General features: G+C 47.8%; 1 protein-coding gene across 1 annotated transcript; it reads right to left on the bottom strand.

Annotated features, from left to right (window-relative positions):
• Nucleotides 1–1,848: 1,848 nt before the first annotated feature.
• Nucleotides 1,849–4,137, bottom strand: CEBPA (CCAAT enhancer binding protein alpha). The gene has a single exon (XM_070952763.1). It carries the CDS (start codon nt 4,038–4,040, stop codon nt 3,078–3,080), a length of 963 nt encoding a protein of 320 aa, XP_070808864.1. The 5' UTR covers nt 4,041–4,137; the 3' UTR covers nt 1,849–3,077.
• Nucleotides 4,138–19,400: the final 15,263 nt, after the last annotated feature.

Genomic DNA, 19,400 nt, shown 5'->3' with positions numbered 1-19,400 from the left:
ACGGGTCAGCCCATTTGATGAAAGAGCCATGTCTTCAGTTCGCGCCAGAAGGAGAGGAGATCAGGGGCTGTCCTAAGCCCGGTGGGCAATCTGTTCCAGAGGGTTGGCGCTCCCACAGAGAACGCTCTCCCCCTGGGGGCCGCCAGCTGACATTGTCTGGCTGACGGCACCCTGAGGTGGCCCGCTCTGTGGGAGCGCACAGGACGATGGGAGGATGGCAGGAGATGACCCTGCAAGTACCCCGGGCCTAAGCCATGTAGGGTTTTATAGGTGAGCACCAGCACCTTGAAACGGACCTGAAGGACCACTGGCAGCCAGTACAGCTCGCACAGGAGAGGTGTCACACGGGAGTAACGAGAAGCCCCTGTAACAACCCGCGCGGCCGCATTCTGGACTAGCTGTAGCCTCCGGGTGCATCCCAAGGGCAGCCCCATGTAGAGGGCGTTACAGTAGTCCAACTGAGAAGTAGACTGGACAACCATTGACCCAGATGCAATATAAGGTCCCCTGCCTTATTGGGTTGGGGGTTGGACTATAAGAGCTCCAAGATCCCTTTCAGCCCCATGATTCTATGTTCTAAAGGAGCAGCTCTTGTAGTGTGTGTTGTGTGAATGGGCAACTTTTTGGAGAATGCAGAGGGTCAAGGAACTTGTGATGATGCACGCTGGGTAGGGCTGCATTCAGGTCTTGAAAACCTGGCAGCATCCCAAGCTGGTACGTCTCTCTTGTACACCCAAAAATTCTACAGGAAGAGCCTGTAGTACAGTGGACTAAAGCACTGTTACTAACATCTGCTGCTTGCAATTACTGCGAGTTCGAATCTCACCAGGCTCAAGGTTGACTCAGGCAACAGGCCTTGTCTCACTTCCCCTCCTTCTCTGCCCCTTCTCCTGACCTTGCATGATCTCAAAAAGCTAAGCAGGTTCAGAATGGGTTCATCCTAAGATGGGCACCCATTAAGATGCAACCCAGGGCTGGAAGTGAGGAAGTGGAAAATACATTCTAAAGGGCCGACAAGCTTCTTCCACCTCATTGGCAGGAACGCTGGACGTGTCCATGAAGTCCCCAGCTTGGAAAAGGAAGTTTCTCACCCTGGACCCATTGACCCAGCCTTGTTCCCACTTTTACAGGGGGTGGGGTGGGGTGGGGTGATCGGGAAATCTTAGCTTTGGTACAGGAGAGGAAAGAAAGTTGAAGCAAATCAACAAACATACAAAGCTTTGGCTGAAAATCTGGAATATGATTTTGGGAGAACACCAGGAGGGGTTCACCCAGGATAAACTCAATAAAGGAGGGTGGAGGGGAGACAGGCCCAGATCCAATTTCTTATTCTACACAAAGCAAAATGCTGGGCTTTCAGCAGGGAACATGCCAAACATGAGCATAATTGTAACCATTAAATAAAATGTGTGGTTTTTTTAAAGGTTTTGGAAAAGACACAAAAGTTACAAGGGCAATGTTGTTTTCCAAAAATCCACCTGGAAAGGTCTTTTCCCCTCTTTTTTTTTTTCTGCCTCAAGCAGAACAATTTGTTGAGCTCATTAGAAGCAAATTAAAATGCTTATCAAATCAGAATTGGGTCCTAAGCAGCAATTCCGCTGCTCTCTCTTCCACACAGACCCTTACAACCCCAATGTACTTATTCACACATGCATTGGTTGGTCTATGTCCTCCTAAGTCAGCATCCAAGGCATAAAGCTAACTTACACTTATGAACTTTAAACATCCATGCTTGGATGAGAAAACAGAGAATACAACTGCAGAAGAAGAAGCGAAGCAAAGAGCAGTTAACATAATTTTAAAATAAATTACAGAAGCCTACAAAAAACTGACTTTTGAACAGTAAAATTTAGCAAAAGTTTATTTATCCATCTATCCTCTGTTGGGAGGGCCAGACTGGCACCTTCTGAAACAGTTAACAATGGGACACCTATGAATCCCAGGCCAATCCCAGGCCATGGAGGAAGAGATCCACACCTGGAATACCTTCCCCCCCCCAAAAAAAAGTGCAGGACAAGGCATTTTCAGCAAACCAGCTATCCTATAAAACCCCCATTCTCAGCAGCCAGTCACAAATGCACATAAAACTTTATCCAAGACAAGTAAGGATAAACTTAAATACCCTGAGTAATATAAACTGACTTTACCAACAAGCTAAGTCCCATTCAACACCACGGGCTTACTTCAGGCTTAGACTGCAACCAAAGGCATTTTGGATTGCACATAAAATTCCAGTAAAACTTTAGGCTCACAGGGGAAGCCGCAAACAACAGACAGGAAAATAAAGGTTTATGACAGAATATTTGCATTTTATTTAGGGATTTTAAACCGGAATTTCTAAAACAGTTTTGCATCTTTGTTTAATCCCCCAAAATACACCTTACAAAGAGAGAATTCCTGGGTATTAATTCTTAGGAAGACGGAGGTAACGTTGACACCTCGGTACAATTAAAATTGGCACTTAGGTGAAGATGTCCATCGGGTGTTCGAAAGTGCTGACTGGGACGTGGAGTCCAAAGCAGTGGCCGTGAAAAAGGAGCTCAGCATTCTTCCCAAAATGACCAGAGTGGGTGTGTGTGCCTGAAATCCCTGGAGGTCCCATCCTACCCAGGTGAAGCTCAGTGAAAAGTTCTGCACCGATTCCAAGCCAGGGCTCCAAAGTCACCGGCCGTACAACAAGAGAAAAAGTTTGGCAAAGTTTTTCCCTATGGCTAAAGAGAGTTCTGTGCACAGCGTTAGTCCCGGCTGCTGAGATGGCAAGGCTCTGAGCAATAAAATAAAAATAATAATAATAACGACGACGACAACTACAAGAGACGGCTTTCACAGTACAGGGCGGGCGGGCGGCGGCAGGAGAGGCCCGGGCCAAAATCCCGAGCGGAGAAGCGGAGGGTTCAATCCGGGCCGCCCGGCTCCCGCTTTTTTCTCCTGGCCAGGGTTCAAGGTCGCCAACGCCGCGGGTCCGCGCTCCCCACGGCCCCGACTTTCTGTCCGCGGCTGCCCGGCGGAGGGGGCCGAGGTCGGCAAGGCAAGCGCCCGCTCCTCCGGCCCGCGACCGAGGCGCCTGTCCCGGCCGCTCAGGAGCAGCTGCCCATGGCCTTGACCAGCGAGCTCTCGGGCAGCTGGCGGAAGATGCCGCGGAGGGTGTCCAGCTCGCGGCTGAGCTGCTCGACGCGCTTGCGGAGCCGCTCGTTGTCGTTGCTCAGCTCCAGCACCTTCTGCTGCGTCTCGGCGTTGCGCTGCTTGGCTTTGTCGCGGCTCTTGCGCACCGCGATGTTGTTGCGCTCCCGCCGCACCCGGTACTCGCTGCTGCCTTTGTCCAGCGCCTTCTTGGACTTGGCCGACGGGGCGGCGGCGGCGTGGAGGCGGTGGGGCGGGTGCGGGCCGTGCGGGCTGGGCGCGGGCGTAGGCGGCGGGGTGGGCTGCCCGCCGGGCTGCAGGTGCACCGTGGTCTGGGCGCAGTGCGCCGCCTGGTACTGGAGGTGGCTGCAGGGCGGGCCGGCCGGCGGCGGCGGGTAGAGCGCGGCCAGCGCGGCCGCCTCCTCCTCCTCGTGCGGCTCCTGCTTGATGAGCAGCGGGCGCAGGCCGGGCAACGGCGGCGGCGGCGGCCCCCCCTGGCCCAGCCGCTCGTAGGCGCTGCCCTCCAGCTTGTCGGCGTAGCAGTAGAGCGCGGCCCCGCCCGGCGGGAACCCGGCGCCCGGCATGCCGGCCCCGCCGCACTCCAGCCCGGCCTTGGCGGCGCGCTCCTGCTGCTGCTGCTGCTTGCTGTGCTGGAAGAGGTCGGCCAGGAACTCGTCGTTGAAGGCGCCCGGGTCGATGTAGGCGCTCAGGTCGATGGAGTTCTCGTGCTCGCAGATCTCCGGCAGCTCCGACGCCGCCAGGTAGCCGAAGGGACCCGCCGGCGGGGCGAAGCCAAGCGCGGTGGAGGGCAGGTGCGCGGCGGCGGCGGAGACCGGCGGGCGGTGCTGCTGCGGGTGCGAGTGGAAGGCGCTGGGCATCGGAGGGCGCGCGTCCGCCTCGTAGAAGTTGCCCGGCTCCATCGAGTAGCTAAAGCGGACCGCGGCGCATGGTCGGAGGCCGGCGGGGGTCCGGGGGCGGCGGCAACGGCAACGGCGGTGGCGGCGCTCTTGGTCGGGGCGGGCGGGCTCTGGGCTGGCCGAGGCGTCCCGGGCCGGCTATTTATACCTGCCGGCCGATGGGCGCCCCCTAGCGTCCGCCTCCGCCTCCTGGCCGGCCCCGACGGTTCCTCCCCGTCCCACCTCCGGCGCCGCCTCCGGGCCGGCTGCCTGGACCGGCCCTCCCTGCCCGGTTGGCAGCGGCGCCTAAAGCCGCCCTCGCTCCCGCCTGCAAGCCGGGGGTCTCCTCGCCCCCTCGGCTGGGACCCGCTGAGCGCCGATCGCCCCTACGGAGCCCCCCGGCCCGCTCTTCCGCACGGGATGCCCCGACCGGCCCTCGCGGTCTTTTCTCCGGCGGGCGTCGCTGAAGCTTCCCCTCCCGACCCCCGGCCGGGCCATCCCCACAATGCGGCTCCCTTCCCAGCCTCCCCCTCCCCCCCCAGTGCTTTTCTTGCCAATAGCGGGGTGGGGGTGGGGCGGGGGGGTGTATTGGCACGAACTTCGCTTCCGAGCGCCTAGTTAGTAGAAGAGACTCTCCAAGTTGGAGCTCAGCCAAAAGCACCTTTTCCCCTTCTGAATGACCTGGCAGATTAAGGCTGCCCAAAAGGCTTAGCCACCTGGAAGCAGAGATAAGGAGCTTGGCAAAGGGCTCCCGGGAGTCCAAGGTACCTTTTAGCAGAGCCCGAGGGAGGCGCGTTAAGAGGCAGCCTTTAAAATATTCTCCCCTGCAAACTGCAGGTAGTCCTTGGCTTATGACCACAATGGAGCCCAAAATTTCTGTTGCTAAGTGAGATGGTGGTGAAGAGAGCTTTGCCCCGTTTTACGACCTTTCTTGCCACAGCTGTTAAGTGAATCACTGCAGTTGATAAGTTAGTAACTTGGTTGTTAAGTAAATCTGGCTTCCCCATTGACTTTGCTTGTCAGAAGGTCACAAAAGGGGATGATGTGACCACCCCCCAATACTGCGACCGTCATAAATATGAGTCAGTTGCCAAGTGTCTGAATTTTAATCACGTGACCATGAGGATGCTGCAGTGGTCATAAGTGTGAAAAATGGTCATAAGCCACTTTTTTCAATGAGGTGAGTTCGAACGGTCACTGAACAAACTGTTCTAAGTCAAGGACTACCTACCAGTATCTTCATGGCCAACATCACCATCAGTAAAGTAAAGTATATAGTTAAAAACGACACAAAGATTAACAGGTGATTGGGTATATGCAGTGGTGGGATTCAAATAATTTAACAACTGGTTCTCTGCCCCAATGATTTCTTCCAACAACCAGTTCACCAAACTGCTCAGAAGGTTAACAACCGGTTCTCCCGAAGTGGTGCAAACTGGCTGAATCCCACCACTGGGTATATGCATTTGTTTCATAAATATATAAACCCCAAATGCAATATAATCACCTTTATGTAATTCCCAGATGATAATTTCCAACTTTAACTTAGGGTGAGTCCAATCCTATGAAGGTTTTTCTCAGAAATAGACCACATGATGTTCATTCACATTTTCTTCAAGGAGATACACAGCCCAACTCGATTTTCTCTGGCCACCTGTAGGTTGTGGGATATTGGACCAGCCAAATTTTGGACTCAATTGTCCAGAGCATTTTCTGCCTATCTTTTGGTGGCTTCGCCCTCCCCTCCCATTAGAATGGCAAGTTGGGAACTCAAAGAGCCAGTGCCGCTCTTGTGTGGCATTTTGCACCCCAAGTGATTTTTGGAAACAGAAAGAGTGCCCTCTGTCAGCTGATGAGAACACTCTCATCTAAGAGCAAATATAAACTTTGGAGGCACTCAGGCCATCAGCAGCTGGGATGGAAAGTCTAATAATAAAGCGAAAAAAGTTGAGGTGGACATTTTTGATTGCTGAACATTTGTGGTCTGGACCTTGTCACATGCATTGAGAAGAGCAGCTAAGATTTTATTTTATTTTGAATTTTATTTTGAATTTGTATACCGCCCTTCTCCCTGAGGACTCAGGGCGGTGAACAGCCAAGTAAAAACATCAAGTACAAATATTAAAATACAGTTAAAATATACATATATAAATTTGGCCCCGTTAATTAAAAACAATAAACAAAACACTTAAAAACACTTAAAAAATTAGGCCAGCCCGGCTTGCTGGAAAAGGAAGGTTTTAAGGGCACGGCGGAAGGCACTGAGGTCTTGGATTCTCCTTATCTCTGGAGGCAATTGATTCCAGAGGGTAGGTGCCCCCACAGAGAAGGCCCTCCCCCTGGGGGTCACCAGCCTGCACTGTTTGGCTGATGGCACCCCGAGGAGGCCCTCTCTGTGGGAGCACACGGGTCGATGGGAGATCGTCGGTGGCAACAGGCGGTCTCGAAGATAGCTAGGCCCTATGCCATGGAGCGCTTTAAAGGTGATAACCAACACCTTGAAGCGCACCCGGAAGACCACTGGGAGCCAGTGCAGCTCGCGCAGGAGCGGTGTTACATGGGAGCGCCAGGCTGCTCCCGTCACTACCCGCGCTGCTGCATTCTGGACCAGTTGGAGCCTCCGAGTGCTCCTCAAGGGGAGCCCCATGTAGAGAGCGTTGCAGTAGTCAAGGCGAGAGGTGACGAGGGCATGAGTGACTGTGCACAGGGAATCCCGATCAAGAAAGGGCCGCAACTGGCGGATCAGGCGAACCTGACAAAAGGTCCCCCTGGTTACAGCCATCAGATGTTTCTCCAAGGACAGCTGCCTATCCAGGAGGACTCCCAGATTGCGAGCCCTCTCTGTGGGGGCCAACGACTTGCCCCCAATAGTCAGTGATGGAGTCAACTGACTATATCGGGATGCCGGGAGCCACAGCCACTCAATCTTGGAAGGGTTGAGCCTGAGCCTGTTCCTCCCCATCCAGATCCGCACAGCCTCCAGGCACTGGGACATCACTTCAAGGGCATCGTTGGGGTGGCCTGAGGTGGAGATGTACAGCTGGGTGTCATCAGCGTACTGGTGGTATCTCACCCCAAAGCCACGGATGATCTCGCCCAGCGGCTTCACATAAATGTTGAACAGGAGGGGCGAGAGGACCGACCCCTGAGGCACTCCACATATAAGAGGCCTTGAGGTCGACCTCTGCCCCCCTCCCAACACGAACTGCGACCGGTCGGAGAGAAAGGAGGAGAACCACCGTAATACAGTGCCCCCCATCCCCAACTCTTCCAACCGGTGCAGCATGATACCATGGTCGATGGTATCAAAAGCCGCTGAGAGGTCTAACAGGACCAGAACAGAGGAACAACCCCTGTCCCGAGCCCTCCAGAGATCATCAACCAACGCGACCAATGCCGTTTCCGTGCTGTGTCCAGGCCTGAAACCCGACTGGAACGGATCTAGATAGGATGTTTCCTCCAAGAATTGTGGAAACTGTCGCGCGACCACACTCTCAACAACCTTCGCCAGGAAGCGAAGGTTGGAGACTGGACGATAGTTGGCCAATATTGCCGGATCCAGGGACGGCTTCTTGAGGAGAGGCCTCACCACCGCTTCTTTCAAGGCGGCGGGGAAGTGACCCTCACTCAACGAAGCGTTGATAACACCCTGGAGCCAGCCTCGTGTAACCTCCCGGGAGGCCAGTACCAACCAGGAGGGACACGGGTCCAGTAAACATGTGGCCGCACTAAGTCTCCCCAAAATCCTGTCCACATCATCCGGAGTCACAAGATGATCAAAGGCCTGGAGGTTAAACCATATGAAGAACGGCTGCAGGATTTCAGTTTGGCTGGTCTAAAGAAAAGAAGAATTAGGGGTGACATGATAGCAGGATTCCAGTACTTGAGGGGCTGCCATAAAGAAGAGGGGGGGTCAAATTATTCTGCAAAGCACCAGAAGGCAAGATAAGAAACTTATCTGGATGGAAACTAATCAAGGAGAGAAGCAACCTGGAATTAAGGACAAACTTCCTAACAGTGAGGACAATTAACCAGTGGAACAGCTTTGCCTTCAGAAATTGTGGGTGCTCCATCACTGGAGGTTTTTAAGAAGAGACTGGACAGTCATGTATCTGAAATAGTATAGGTTCTCCTGCTTGAGCAGGGGGCTGGACTAGAAGACCTCCAAGGTCCCTTCCAGCTCTTTCATTCTAATTTCTAACTTCCAGACTGAATTTCAGGCAATCATAGGAGACTTCAAAACCATGAGAAGTGATAGTACCCCTCCATACTGCACTGGTGAGCCTACACTTGGAATATTGCACACAGTTCTGGTCACCACGATAGAAAAAAAGATGTTGAGACCTGTGGTGAAATTCAATTTTTTTTACTACCGGTTCTGTGGGCGTGGCTTGGTGGGCATAGTGTGGCTTGGTGGGCGTGGCAGGGGAAGGATACTGCACAATCTCCATTCCCACCCCATTCCAGGGGAAGGATACTGCAAAATCCCCATTCCCTCCCCACTCCTGGGGGAAGGATATTGCAAAATCTCCTTCCCACCCCACTCTGGGGCCAGCCAGAAGTGGCATTTGCTGGTTCTCCAAACTGCTTAAAATTTCCACTACCGGTTCTCCAGAACCTGTCAGAACCTGCTGGATTTCACCCCTGGTTGAGACCCCAGTAAGAATGCAGAGAAGAGCAACAAAAATGATTAGAGACTGGAGGATAAATTAAATGATGACCAGTCAAGGAAAGTGGTTATGTCTAGCCTATTGAAGAGAAAGACTGAGGTGACATAATAGCAGTTTTCCAATACTTGAGGGCTGTCACAAAGAAGAGGTCAACCTATTCTCCAGAGCACCTAAAGGCAGGACAAGAAGCAATGGGTCAAAGCTCTTCAGAGCGAGAGATCCAATTTGGAAATGAGGAATTTCCTGAGAACAATTAATCAATGGAATAACTTTTCGCTTGGAATTGTGGATGCTCCATTACTGGAAGTTTTCAAGAAAAGATTGGACATCCATTTATCCATGATGATATAAGGTCTCCTGCCTTAATCAGAAAGTTGGACTAGAAGATCTCCAAGGTCTCGTCCATCCCTATGAATCTAAGTCTAAGGCAGCTTTTTCCCTCACCAGCATTTCCAGCTTCCAATCTGTCCCATCCATTTTAGCTCTGAAGAGTAGTTGGGACTTCACCTTGGCAAGTTGGACATACTTATCTCCACATCTTGTTGATTATGTGTCATCAAGTTGGTGTTGACTCTTGGTGACCCATAGATGGACATTTTTCTTCATAATGATGCCATGATAATTTTCTTCACAATGCTGATTTTTGGGGTTGTGACTTAGTGCTTCCAAACCTTTTGGAGGAACTGTGGTAGATCATCCAGTGACATGATCAGATCAATACAAGTAGTGGGATTGACAATTTTTCAGCTCATAGCTTCTCATTTGTGTGAAAGAAGTTAAGGATGGAAATGGAACCAAGAATTTATGGAGACGACAAGTTCAAGGGTGAGAAAAGTAAGGCCTTGCACTTTGACAGGAAAAACAAAACCCCAGGTAGAGAACAGGTAGTGCCTGGCTAAACTGTAGAAACTACGCACGAGATCTGGGTGTCCTAGTAAGACCATCACTTAAATATGAGCCAGCAGTGTGTTGCAGCTGCCAAAAAAGCCAGTGCATCCCAGGACTGCATTAAGATTATGGGAAGCTACAGTTCTGCTTTATACCGCACTAATAAAGCCACACTTGGAGTACTGCATACAGTTCTAGTCACCAGGATTCAAAAAAAGATGCTAAGAACCTAGAAAGGGTGAAAAGAAATCCTTAGGAAGTGACTGAGATCACCTCAATCACCTCCTAAGTGATTCAAGACTCAGGTGCTACTGTGTGATGGGGTGTGCTCCCATCATTTGTCCAGCTCATGCCAACCTAGCAGTTTGAAAATGTGCACACACAAATACATAAATAGGTGTCAGTGGGCTCATGAATGAGGACATGAAAGGAGCCCCCAATTGGGCGTTCCTGGGCAACAATGATGGCCCTGGGACACTGCAACCATCATAAATGTGAGTCAGTTGCCAAGCATCACTTCCTAACCAGTGACATTGTTGCCCAGAGGACACCCAGTTCAGGGCTCCTTTCATGTCCTCATTCGTGAGCCCACAAAAAAATAAAACAAATGCAGATTATCAAATATTGGAACACTGCTATCATACAAAAATCCAGTATTTGAGAGGCTGCCACAAACAAGAGGGATCAACTTATTTTCCAAAGCACCAGAAGGCAAGAGAAGAAACAATGGATGGAAACTAATCAAGGAGAGAAGCAACCTGGAATTCAGGAGAAACTTCCTAACAGTGAGGACAATTAACCAGTAAAACAGCTTTGCCTTCAAAAATCGTGGGTGCTCCATCATTCGAGCTTTCTATGAAGAGACTGGACAGCCACTTGTCTGAAATGGCATAGGGTCTTCTGCTTGAGCAAGGGGTTGGACTAGAAGACCTCCAAGGTCCCTTCCAACTCTATTCTGATTGATTGATTGATTGATTGATTGATTGATTGATTGATTGATTAGGGTGATGGCTATGTTGATATTAGTACAGGTAGACCTCGACTTACGGCCACAATTCAGCCCAAAATTTTTGTTGTTAAGAGAACTTTGCCCCATTTTACGACCTTTCTTAAAGTTGTTACATGAATTACTGCAGTTGATAAGTTACTAATCCGGTTGTTAAGTGAATCTGACTTCCCCATTGACTTTGCTTGTCAGAAAGTGGGGAAAGCTGATCACGTGGCCCTGGGACACTGCAACCGTCATAAATGTGAGTCAGTTGCCAAGCATCCAAATTTTGATGACATGATCATGGGGATACTGGAAAGGTCATAACTGTGAAAAACGGTCATAAGTCACTTCTTCCAGTGTTGTCATAACTTTGTTGCCACTAAACAAACTGTTGTAAGTTCAGGGCTACCTGTACTGTGTTTGCTGGAAAATAGAACGATGGTGATGAATCAGGAAGAGCTGAAATGTGTGATCAAGAACACACTGGACAATCTTTAACAACAGCTGAGTTTTACACAAGAAAGATCAATGAACTGATTAAGGACAATTGGCAGATCACTCAAGGGGAAATTTCTGCCAATTTTGGGACTGCACCGGAGTATTTGGGTCACGTTATTGATACCAGGTTTCTGCAAAATGGGTTTCTTGCCTATTGACAGCAGAAATGAAAACTTCTGAGTTGATATAGATTTCTCACATTTTGACTCTGCAGGTGGGGATTTTCTAGCATCGTGACAACTGATAAAATATGGGCTGAGTCATCTCAGAAATGTAGTGTTGATCACAGTTTCACTACAAAAACATGTCAAAATCCGAGCACTGGCAGGAAAACCCATGGTTAAAGTTTGGGGTGGGGGATGTAGGTGGCATTATTCTTAGGGCTCTCCTTCAACCTGGCATCGCTATCAGCCCAGACCACTACGTGGTTAACATTCAAAATTTTGAAACAATTTGATTAAGCAGAGTTTGGAGACACAAGAAGGAAATGTGCTGCAACTTGACAATGCTAGCCTCCCCCCCCCCCAAGAGGGATGTGATGTTGGCTCAAAGCATTTTACCCCAGCTGGGGTCCAATTTAGCACTATGCACTTCCATCATTTCCCAGCACTGAAGGAACACCTTCATGGCTACCTGCTAATTCAGATGAAGAGGTAGAAAGGACTATCAGGGTTTGGTTGAGATAAAATTCAGTATTATTTTGTGATGGCTTTAAGAAGCTTGTCCATCATTGGCAGAACAGAGTAGAAAATGATGCCATTACATGGAGAAGGAAATAGAGGTAACCGATATTTTAAATATTTTTGTTTCCTTTATCAAAATACCCCTATTTAAATTAAGGTTATGGAGATGGGGGCATTATTTTTCACTCATCCCTCATAGAGCTTGGTCTTTGCATAACATATCTAAATTACAATAATTTGAGCCTGATCATTTGCTCTTTAAATGAGAATTCTGCTTTTTTTTGGGAGGGTCAAATTTTTCAACTTTCAATTTCCAAACATTCAGGATGCCCAAAAGTTGTGACATGCCTTGGGGATTGTAAAGATATTTTGGTTACTTTCATATAATTTAGATGTGCTTGGTAAGTAACTACATAAATATCATAACTTTTTAACATTTTGTTTGGTTCATTTGCATCTGAATACTATTTTCCAAGGCCTTCATGGCTGCTGTATCAAGTGTTGGTTTGTAATATATTTCTTGACTGCTTGTTCCATTATTGTTGATGGTTGATCTTAAAAGGGTGAAGCTCTCCAGCAGTTCAATATCTTCGTTGTCAAAGGTGGTATTTTTTTTTTTAATTTGATTTATATGCCGCCCTTCTCCGGAGACTCAGGGCGGCTTACAATGCGTTAAGCAATAGCCTTCATACTTTTTGTATATTTATACAAAGTCAGTTTATTGCCCCCACAAACTGGGTTCTCAATTTACCTACCTTAGAAAGGATGGAAGGCTGAGTCAACCTTGAGTCTGGTGACTCAGTTTGGACTTCAGTTGTTCTTAGAGAATCAGAGTGACAGGAGATTGCAACTACGTGCCCCATGCAAACCGGGGAGGAAAGGAGCATCCTAAGGGAGGAGGTTATAGTGGTGGTGACAAACCTATGAGATCAAATTTATCAGGAGGCTTAAGGCTTCCTCTTAAACTCTTAAACTTGCATATTTTCCGCTGTCTATGAAATGCTGCCTATTGCTATGCCTGTGCAGTTTTCTTTTTAAAAAATGGAAAAGTTTGGAATGATAAAAGCATGAAGGTGTGGCCCCATTATGAAAATAAGCTGCTTTGTATGGTTGAAAGGTTAAACCTACCTGCAGAATTTCAACCCTGGCACTTGGACTGTTTTCAAAGATCAGCCGTGAGAGCAAGTTATCAGAAGCACCGACTGCTCTTCTTACCGTTCCTTTGGGATGTCCACTGATAACACTATTCAGCATGATTTCGTTCTGTGCTCTGTGCTGGGATGTATAGATAACTATGTAGGTCCAAAGTCACAACTGAACCAGTATCTTTATGGCGGCCAAGCAAATGTCATAAAACCGGCTGTTAAGCTTTTCAGAGCCCTTTGTCAGATTAGAAGCTGGTGGCAGAAGAAATTGAAAAAGTACTAAAAAAAAAATGGATACACGTATGGCTCTGAGTTTGCACCCTGGACCTCAGGTGGAGGCTACAGGTTTAATGAGGGTGCTACATCATTCAAATGATGAAGAACTGTGGGGTAGTGGGTGCAGATGATTGCAACAGTGCAACCAAGAGCCTTGGTAGTACAGGGGTTTAAGGCACCCTGTTATTAAGCTTATTAAGACCAGCTGCCTGCAATTACTGCAGGGTTCGAATCTCGCCAAGGCTCAAGGTTGACTCAGCCTTCCATCCTTTCTAAGGTAGGTAAATTGAGGACCCAGTTTGTGGGGGCAATAAGCTGACTTTGCATAAATATAGAAAAGGATGAAGGCTATTGCTGAGCACATTGTAAGCCGCCCTGAGTCTTTGGAGAAGGGCGGCATATAAATCAAATTAAAAAAAAAAAAAAAAACAGTGGTCCTGCTAGGAAGCACTTCCTATGATAGCCACAGGTTTGGTCAGAAGTGGGATATGTCCTTGGACAGGGCTCTCCAATTGTGGCAACTTGAAGACATGTGGACTTCAATTCGGGCCCCAATGGGGGAACATCACTGTGGAGGAGGTTGATCGATTAGCAATAGACCCGCCACCCCCCCCGCCCCTTCCATACATATCTGTAGCTGGATCATAGGTTTGAAGGTATTAATTTATTTATGAATCTAATCCTAATCCTAATCCTAATCCAATCCAATCCAATCCAATCTATTTTTTAGGATTGTAAACTGCCCAGAGTTATCTTGATGATAAGATGGGTGGCCAATAAATTTTATAAATAGCAATAGCAACAGCACTTAGACTTACATACCACTTCGTAGTGCTTTACAGCCCTCTCTAAGCAATTTACAGAGTCAGCATATTGCCCCTAACCGTCTGGGTCCTCAGTTTACCAACCTTAGAAGGATGGAAGGCTGAGTCAATTTTGAATGAATGAATGAATGAATGAATGAATGAATGAATGAATGAATGTAGATTTTCTGCATGACAGTGGAGTCTTAACATAATATGTCTAAATCAGGATACTTTGAGCCTGATCATTTGTGCCTTAAGATGTGGTTTGAGATCATCCGTGCCTCGAATGAATTCTAGATTGATTTCTTTGATGACACATTTGTGGTGTTTTGGGTTTTTTTGGTTGTTCACAATATTCTCAGGAGTCTTCTCCGAGTTCACAAACATCAGCAATTTTCTTATTCTGATTCATAAGGGCATTTTATCAGGTTCACCTGATTCGCCAGTTGCGTCCCTTTCTGGATCGGGACTCGTTAAATACGGTCACTCATGCCCTCGTCACTTCCCGCCTGGACTACTGCAATGCTCTCTACATGGGGCTCCCCTTGAGGAGCACCCGGAGGTTCCAGCTGGTCCAGAATGCGGCCGCGCGGGAGGTTATGGGAGCGACATGGTGCTCCCATGTGACCCCCCCTCCTGCGCAAGCTGCACTGGCTCCCGGTGGTCTTCCAGGTGCGCTTCAAGGTTTTGGTTACCACCTTTAGAGCGCTCCATGGCCTAGGACCAGGGTATCTACGAGACCACCTTCTGCCACCAGTAGCCTCTCACCGACCAGTACGCTCCCATAGAGAGGGGCTTCTTAGGGTGCCGTCGGTCAAACAGTGTTGACTGGCGGCCCCCAGGGGAGAGCCTTCTCTGTGGGGGCACCTGCCATCTGGAACGAGCTCCCCCCGGAGATACAGAGGATCCCAGATCTGCGCGCTTTCCGCCGTGCCCTCAAAACATTCCTATTCCAGCAGGCCGGCCTGGCCTAACCTCTTTTTTAAACTGTTTTGAAATTTTTTAAATTTTAAATTTGTCTTATAAATTTGGGGTGTTTTAAATTTTGTTTTCTGGGCCAAATTATTTTAATTCTATTTTAATGGTTTTTTAACATTTGTATTATATGTATTTTATCTTTTGGCTGTTCACCGCCCTGAGTCCTTCGGGAGTAGGGCGATATACAAATTCAATAAATAATAATAATAAAATAATAATAAAGTCCAACATTTGCTTTCAAAGAGTGTCACAGGGAACATGCACCATGTGCCTGATTCTGATTGTTATAGGTATGCACCAGGGGTGAAATCCACTTACCTTCGCTACCGGTTTGCAAATGTGAGCACGCGTGTCCCCTCCATGCATGCGCAGAGGGTCAAAAACGGGACGTGCGGACATCTGGGCAGGTGGGCGGAGCCTCCTGCTGCTGGCACTACCGGTTCGTCTGAGCTGGATTGAACTGGCTGAATTTCACCACTGGTATGCACATGTCACAGCATTTGAATATTTTTCCAAGGCTTTCTTGGCTGCTTTACAGAATGCATGGTGTATTTCTTGACTGCTTGTTCCTTTACAGTTGAAGATTGATTCTCAAAGGCAGAAGCTATCCCCCATTTTGATATCTTCATTGCTAAGGCTGTTGTTCTTCCTGTTATTGTCTTTATAGTTAATTTTAGTAGTATTTTTTTCACTGTGCTCCTTTTATTATTAGTATTTGCAGACCTTTGTATTTTTGGCTATCAGGATAGTGTCATCAGCACAGCACAGGTTACCAATGTCTACTGCTCCAGTTTTCCTTAATACATATTTGGCATATAGTTTGAATAAATACTGGGAGATAATTCAGACTTTTCTCGCTCCTTTGCCAACTTGCCAATTCTTTTTCTTTCCCACTCATCTTCTGTCAACCCCACTGATAGACCAGACCGGAAAATCAACTCTAATTTTTGATTGAGATTGGCTATAACAACAGAATCTCACCAATCTGTTTGCCTCCTCCTCCTCCAAATTTTATTTCGCTACCCAGAAGAATGTTTCAGCCCTCTTGCTTATGTAATCATTCTTGCATATTTCTGTCAAGATCATCTCCCCAACTCTCTACATCTACCTTACCCAACAGAGTTACTACCCTTATTGAATGTCTCACATCGACTTCTGGATGCATGACAAGATTCTTTCATGGAGAAATCCTGGATTGCTAGAGTGAGAAATTGGCTCAAAGTATAAGTTTTGCACATAATCATATACACATAAAGCCAGCCAAATTTCAGGAAGAGAGCTTTTGCATGTGATGGCACTTGCTAGTTTTACATAGCTTTTAGGGCATTTTAGGGGAGGTTGGATTGACTGGCTGCTACACCTACAGTAACATGAACAAGGATGAGAAACACACAGTCTGGCACTGGGTCCCTTCCTTTCTCTTCCTCACAGCTGCCTATCCACACAGTAATTGTTGCTCAGTTTCTGGCTGAGATGTAGGGATTCTGAAATGGATACAGCTAGATTCCTGTGAGATTAAACATTCTGTTAAATATTCTTAAAAGTTAATTGTTATGGTCAGTCTAAGGTACAGCAGGCTATAATTGTCTTCCAGCCACAGGCTATAGTGTAGAGGTAGCCTGTGTTTTTCAACTTTTGAGGCCCAGAACTGGAAAAAAAAATGCAAGTAGCGGAAAAATCTGCCAAGATGGTGCTGTGCAGGGTTAAAGGGTGGAGATTGGAGGCATAATGATGGTCATTATGCAAGCTCTGGTGCAAAATTGCAGGAATGTCCAGCATGTTCCTAACCTTTCAAAGTCCAAGAGGCCTACATGCAACAGAATAAGAAAACCATTGCACACAGACACAGATTTGGTATTTTAGAAAAATCATGATCATAATTGTGGATCTCTGGGCATAGTTTGCTTTGCCGTGACATCCCCTTCCCCGTGGTGTTCTTCTGTTTTTAGTTTTATTGCTGTTAGTTTTATATTGGTTTATATTGTTTTATGGGTTGTTTTTAAGATGGGTATTTTAGATATTTCTAAAGATATTTCTACCACTGAATTTGGACTTTAAGATCTTCACTTCTTAACATCTTCACTTCTGATGTATTCTACTAACCTTCTTGATTTGATGTTGTCAGCTTTGCCAATATTTGAAGTGAGTGTCTTCATTCTTGAGGTCATTTCCATAGGTCAGCTTGATTCCTTTAGTTTTCACTATTTTCCCCTATTGTTTTTGGGGGTGGCACATTTGTCCAGTCCAAAGTCCATTACAAAATCTTGCTGTGAATATGGGCAGTATTTGAGCAGTGATTCTATTACAAATGGTGTTTCTCCAAAAAGATTCAGATTGCTCATGTAAAGCAAATGGGATAGCCTGGCAGATATTCTTGATGTTTGACCATAGTGGCGATAGTCTCCTTGAAAGATTCCTCTCTTGATATTAACCTCTCCCAGTCTATTACCATTGACTAGCAACCTTGTCTCCTATTGTGCACAAAATTTTTGCACAAAGCTTCTGATGGTTTTACTGGAGTGCCTGGAGGCCGTGCGGGTCTGGATGGGGAGAAACAGGCTTCGACTCAACCCTTCCAAGACCGAGGGGCTGTGGCTGCCGGCGCCCCGGTATAGCCAGCTGGTGCAATCACTGGTTATTGGGGGCGAATCATTGGCCCCCACGGAACGGGCTTGCAACTTGGGCGTCCTCCTGGACGCACGGCTGTCTTTAGAAGAGCATATGATGGCCGTGGCCAGGGGGGCTTTCTATCAGGTTCGCCTGATACGCCAGTTGCGCCCTTTTCTGGATCGGGACTCCCTACGCACAGTCACTCAAGCACTCGTCACTTCTCGTCTGGACTATTGTAACGCTCTCTACATGGGGCTCCCCTTGGGGTGCACCCGGAGGCTCCAACTGGTGCAGAATGCGGCCGCGTGGGGGATTATGGGAGCGACGGGGCGCTCCCATGTGACTCCTCTCCTGCGCGAGCTGCATCGGCTTCCGGTGGACTTCCGGGTGCGCTTCAAGGTGTTGGTGATCACCTTTAAAGCGCTCCATGGCTTAGGGCCGGGGTACTTATGGGACCGTCTTCTGCCACCAACTGCCTCCCACCGGCCAGTTCGCTCCCACAGAGAGGGCCTCCTCAGGGTGCCGTCGGCCAGACAATGTCGGCTGGCGACCCCCAGGGGGAGAGCCTTCTCTGTGGTGGCACCTACCCTGTGGAACAATCTACCCCCAGAGATACGAGTGATCCCAGCCCTCCGGACTTTTCGTCGGGCCCTTAAAACCTACCTCTTTAAGTTAGCCGGGCTGTCCTGATTTTATGATGGGTTTTTAAAATTTGAAATTGGTCTTAAATTGAAATGCTTTAAATTATGGGTCAAATTATTTAATTATTTTAAATCTATTTTAACTTTTGTATACAAAGTGTTTTACTTGGCTGTTCACCGCCCTGAGTCCGAAAGGAGAAGGGCGGTATAGAAATTTGAAAAAATAAATAAATAAATAAAATAAATAATACTGACTCACATTATTTCTATATGTTTGATTATCCAATCATATGGCAGGAATTAAATGCCTCCTTGTAATCAATCCAAGCTACATTCAACTTGGTTTCTCTTCTCCTGCCGTTTTTCCAAATTTTGTCTTCTGTTAGAGACTGATCTTTTCTTCTTTTGCTGTTTGGACAGTCATTTCTGTCAAGTGGAAAGAGATTGTTTTCAATTAGATGCTGTTGGACTCCGTCAACTGCAGTACCAGTTAGCAATTTGAAAGTTGCTAATAAGCAGATAATTGACTGGTAGTTGCCTAGTGCTGCCCTTTTGTTGGATTTTTCATGATCAGGTAGGTTTTGCCAAATATTAACCAATCTTCAGTTTCACTTCCTTGCAGTCTGTTCTTAAACTGTTTGGCAATGAGTGGGTGCAGACTAGGCAGATGTTCCAAGCAAAAACCATGCAGTTTATCTTAAACACATTTTCTTTCAGTGAGTCCTGCAGCTGCTGGCCCTGATTGCTCAGCCAATAGTTCTGAGTCCTATTGCCCATTTGTCCCCGGATATCCATCTAGCCTGGTCCTTGTTGACCCAGACAACAAATCTGGTACGGGTTTATGTAGTTTACATCTCATCATTTACTAAACCAGCGGTCCCCAAACTTTTTGGTTCTGCAGATCGGCAGCAATGGCCAGGAGGGAGATGGTTTCATGCACACGTCCAGCATTTGCAAAAACAAGAGATTTGCACGCTCGCCTACTGCTTGCACGGACCAGTTCCCCAAAGGCTTCAGACTGGTACCAGTCCACAGACACTGAGTATATATGTGTGTGTGTGTGTATTGGGGACACCTGTAGAAAACTACAGAAAGACACTCTTCCTCTGATGAGACCTGTCCTCCATGGTTGAATCTCTGGGGCATCTCTCATCTTCCTCAGAGCATGCAAGCCCCACAACTGTAATTACTGGAAAGA

The sequence above is a fragment of the Pituophis catenifer genome, unplaced genomic scaffold (genome assembly GCF_029215685.1).
Source record: "Pituophis catenifer annectens isolate HBS135680 unplaced genomic scaffold, rPitCat1.0.hap2 SCAF_13, whole genome shotgun sequence".
Taxonomy (NCBI): Eukaryota; Metazoa; Chordata; class Lepidosauria; order Squamata; family Colubridae; genus Pituophis; species Pituophis catenifer.
The sequence above is the reverse complement of the archived record's forward strand: the minus strand, read 5'-3'. Positions and strand labels throughout refer to the sequence as shown.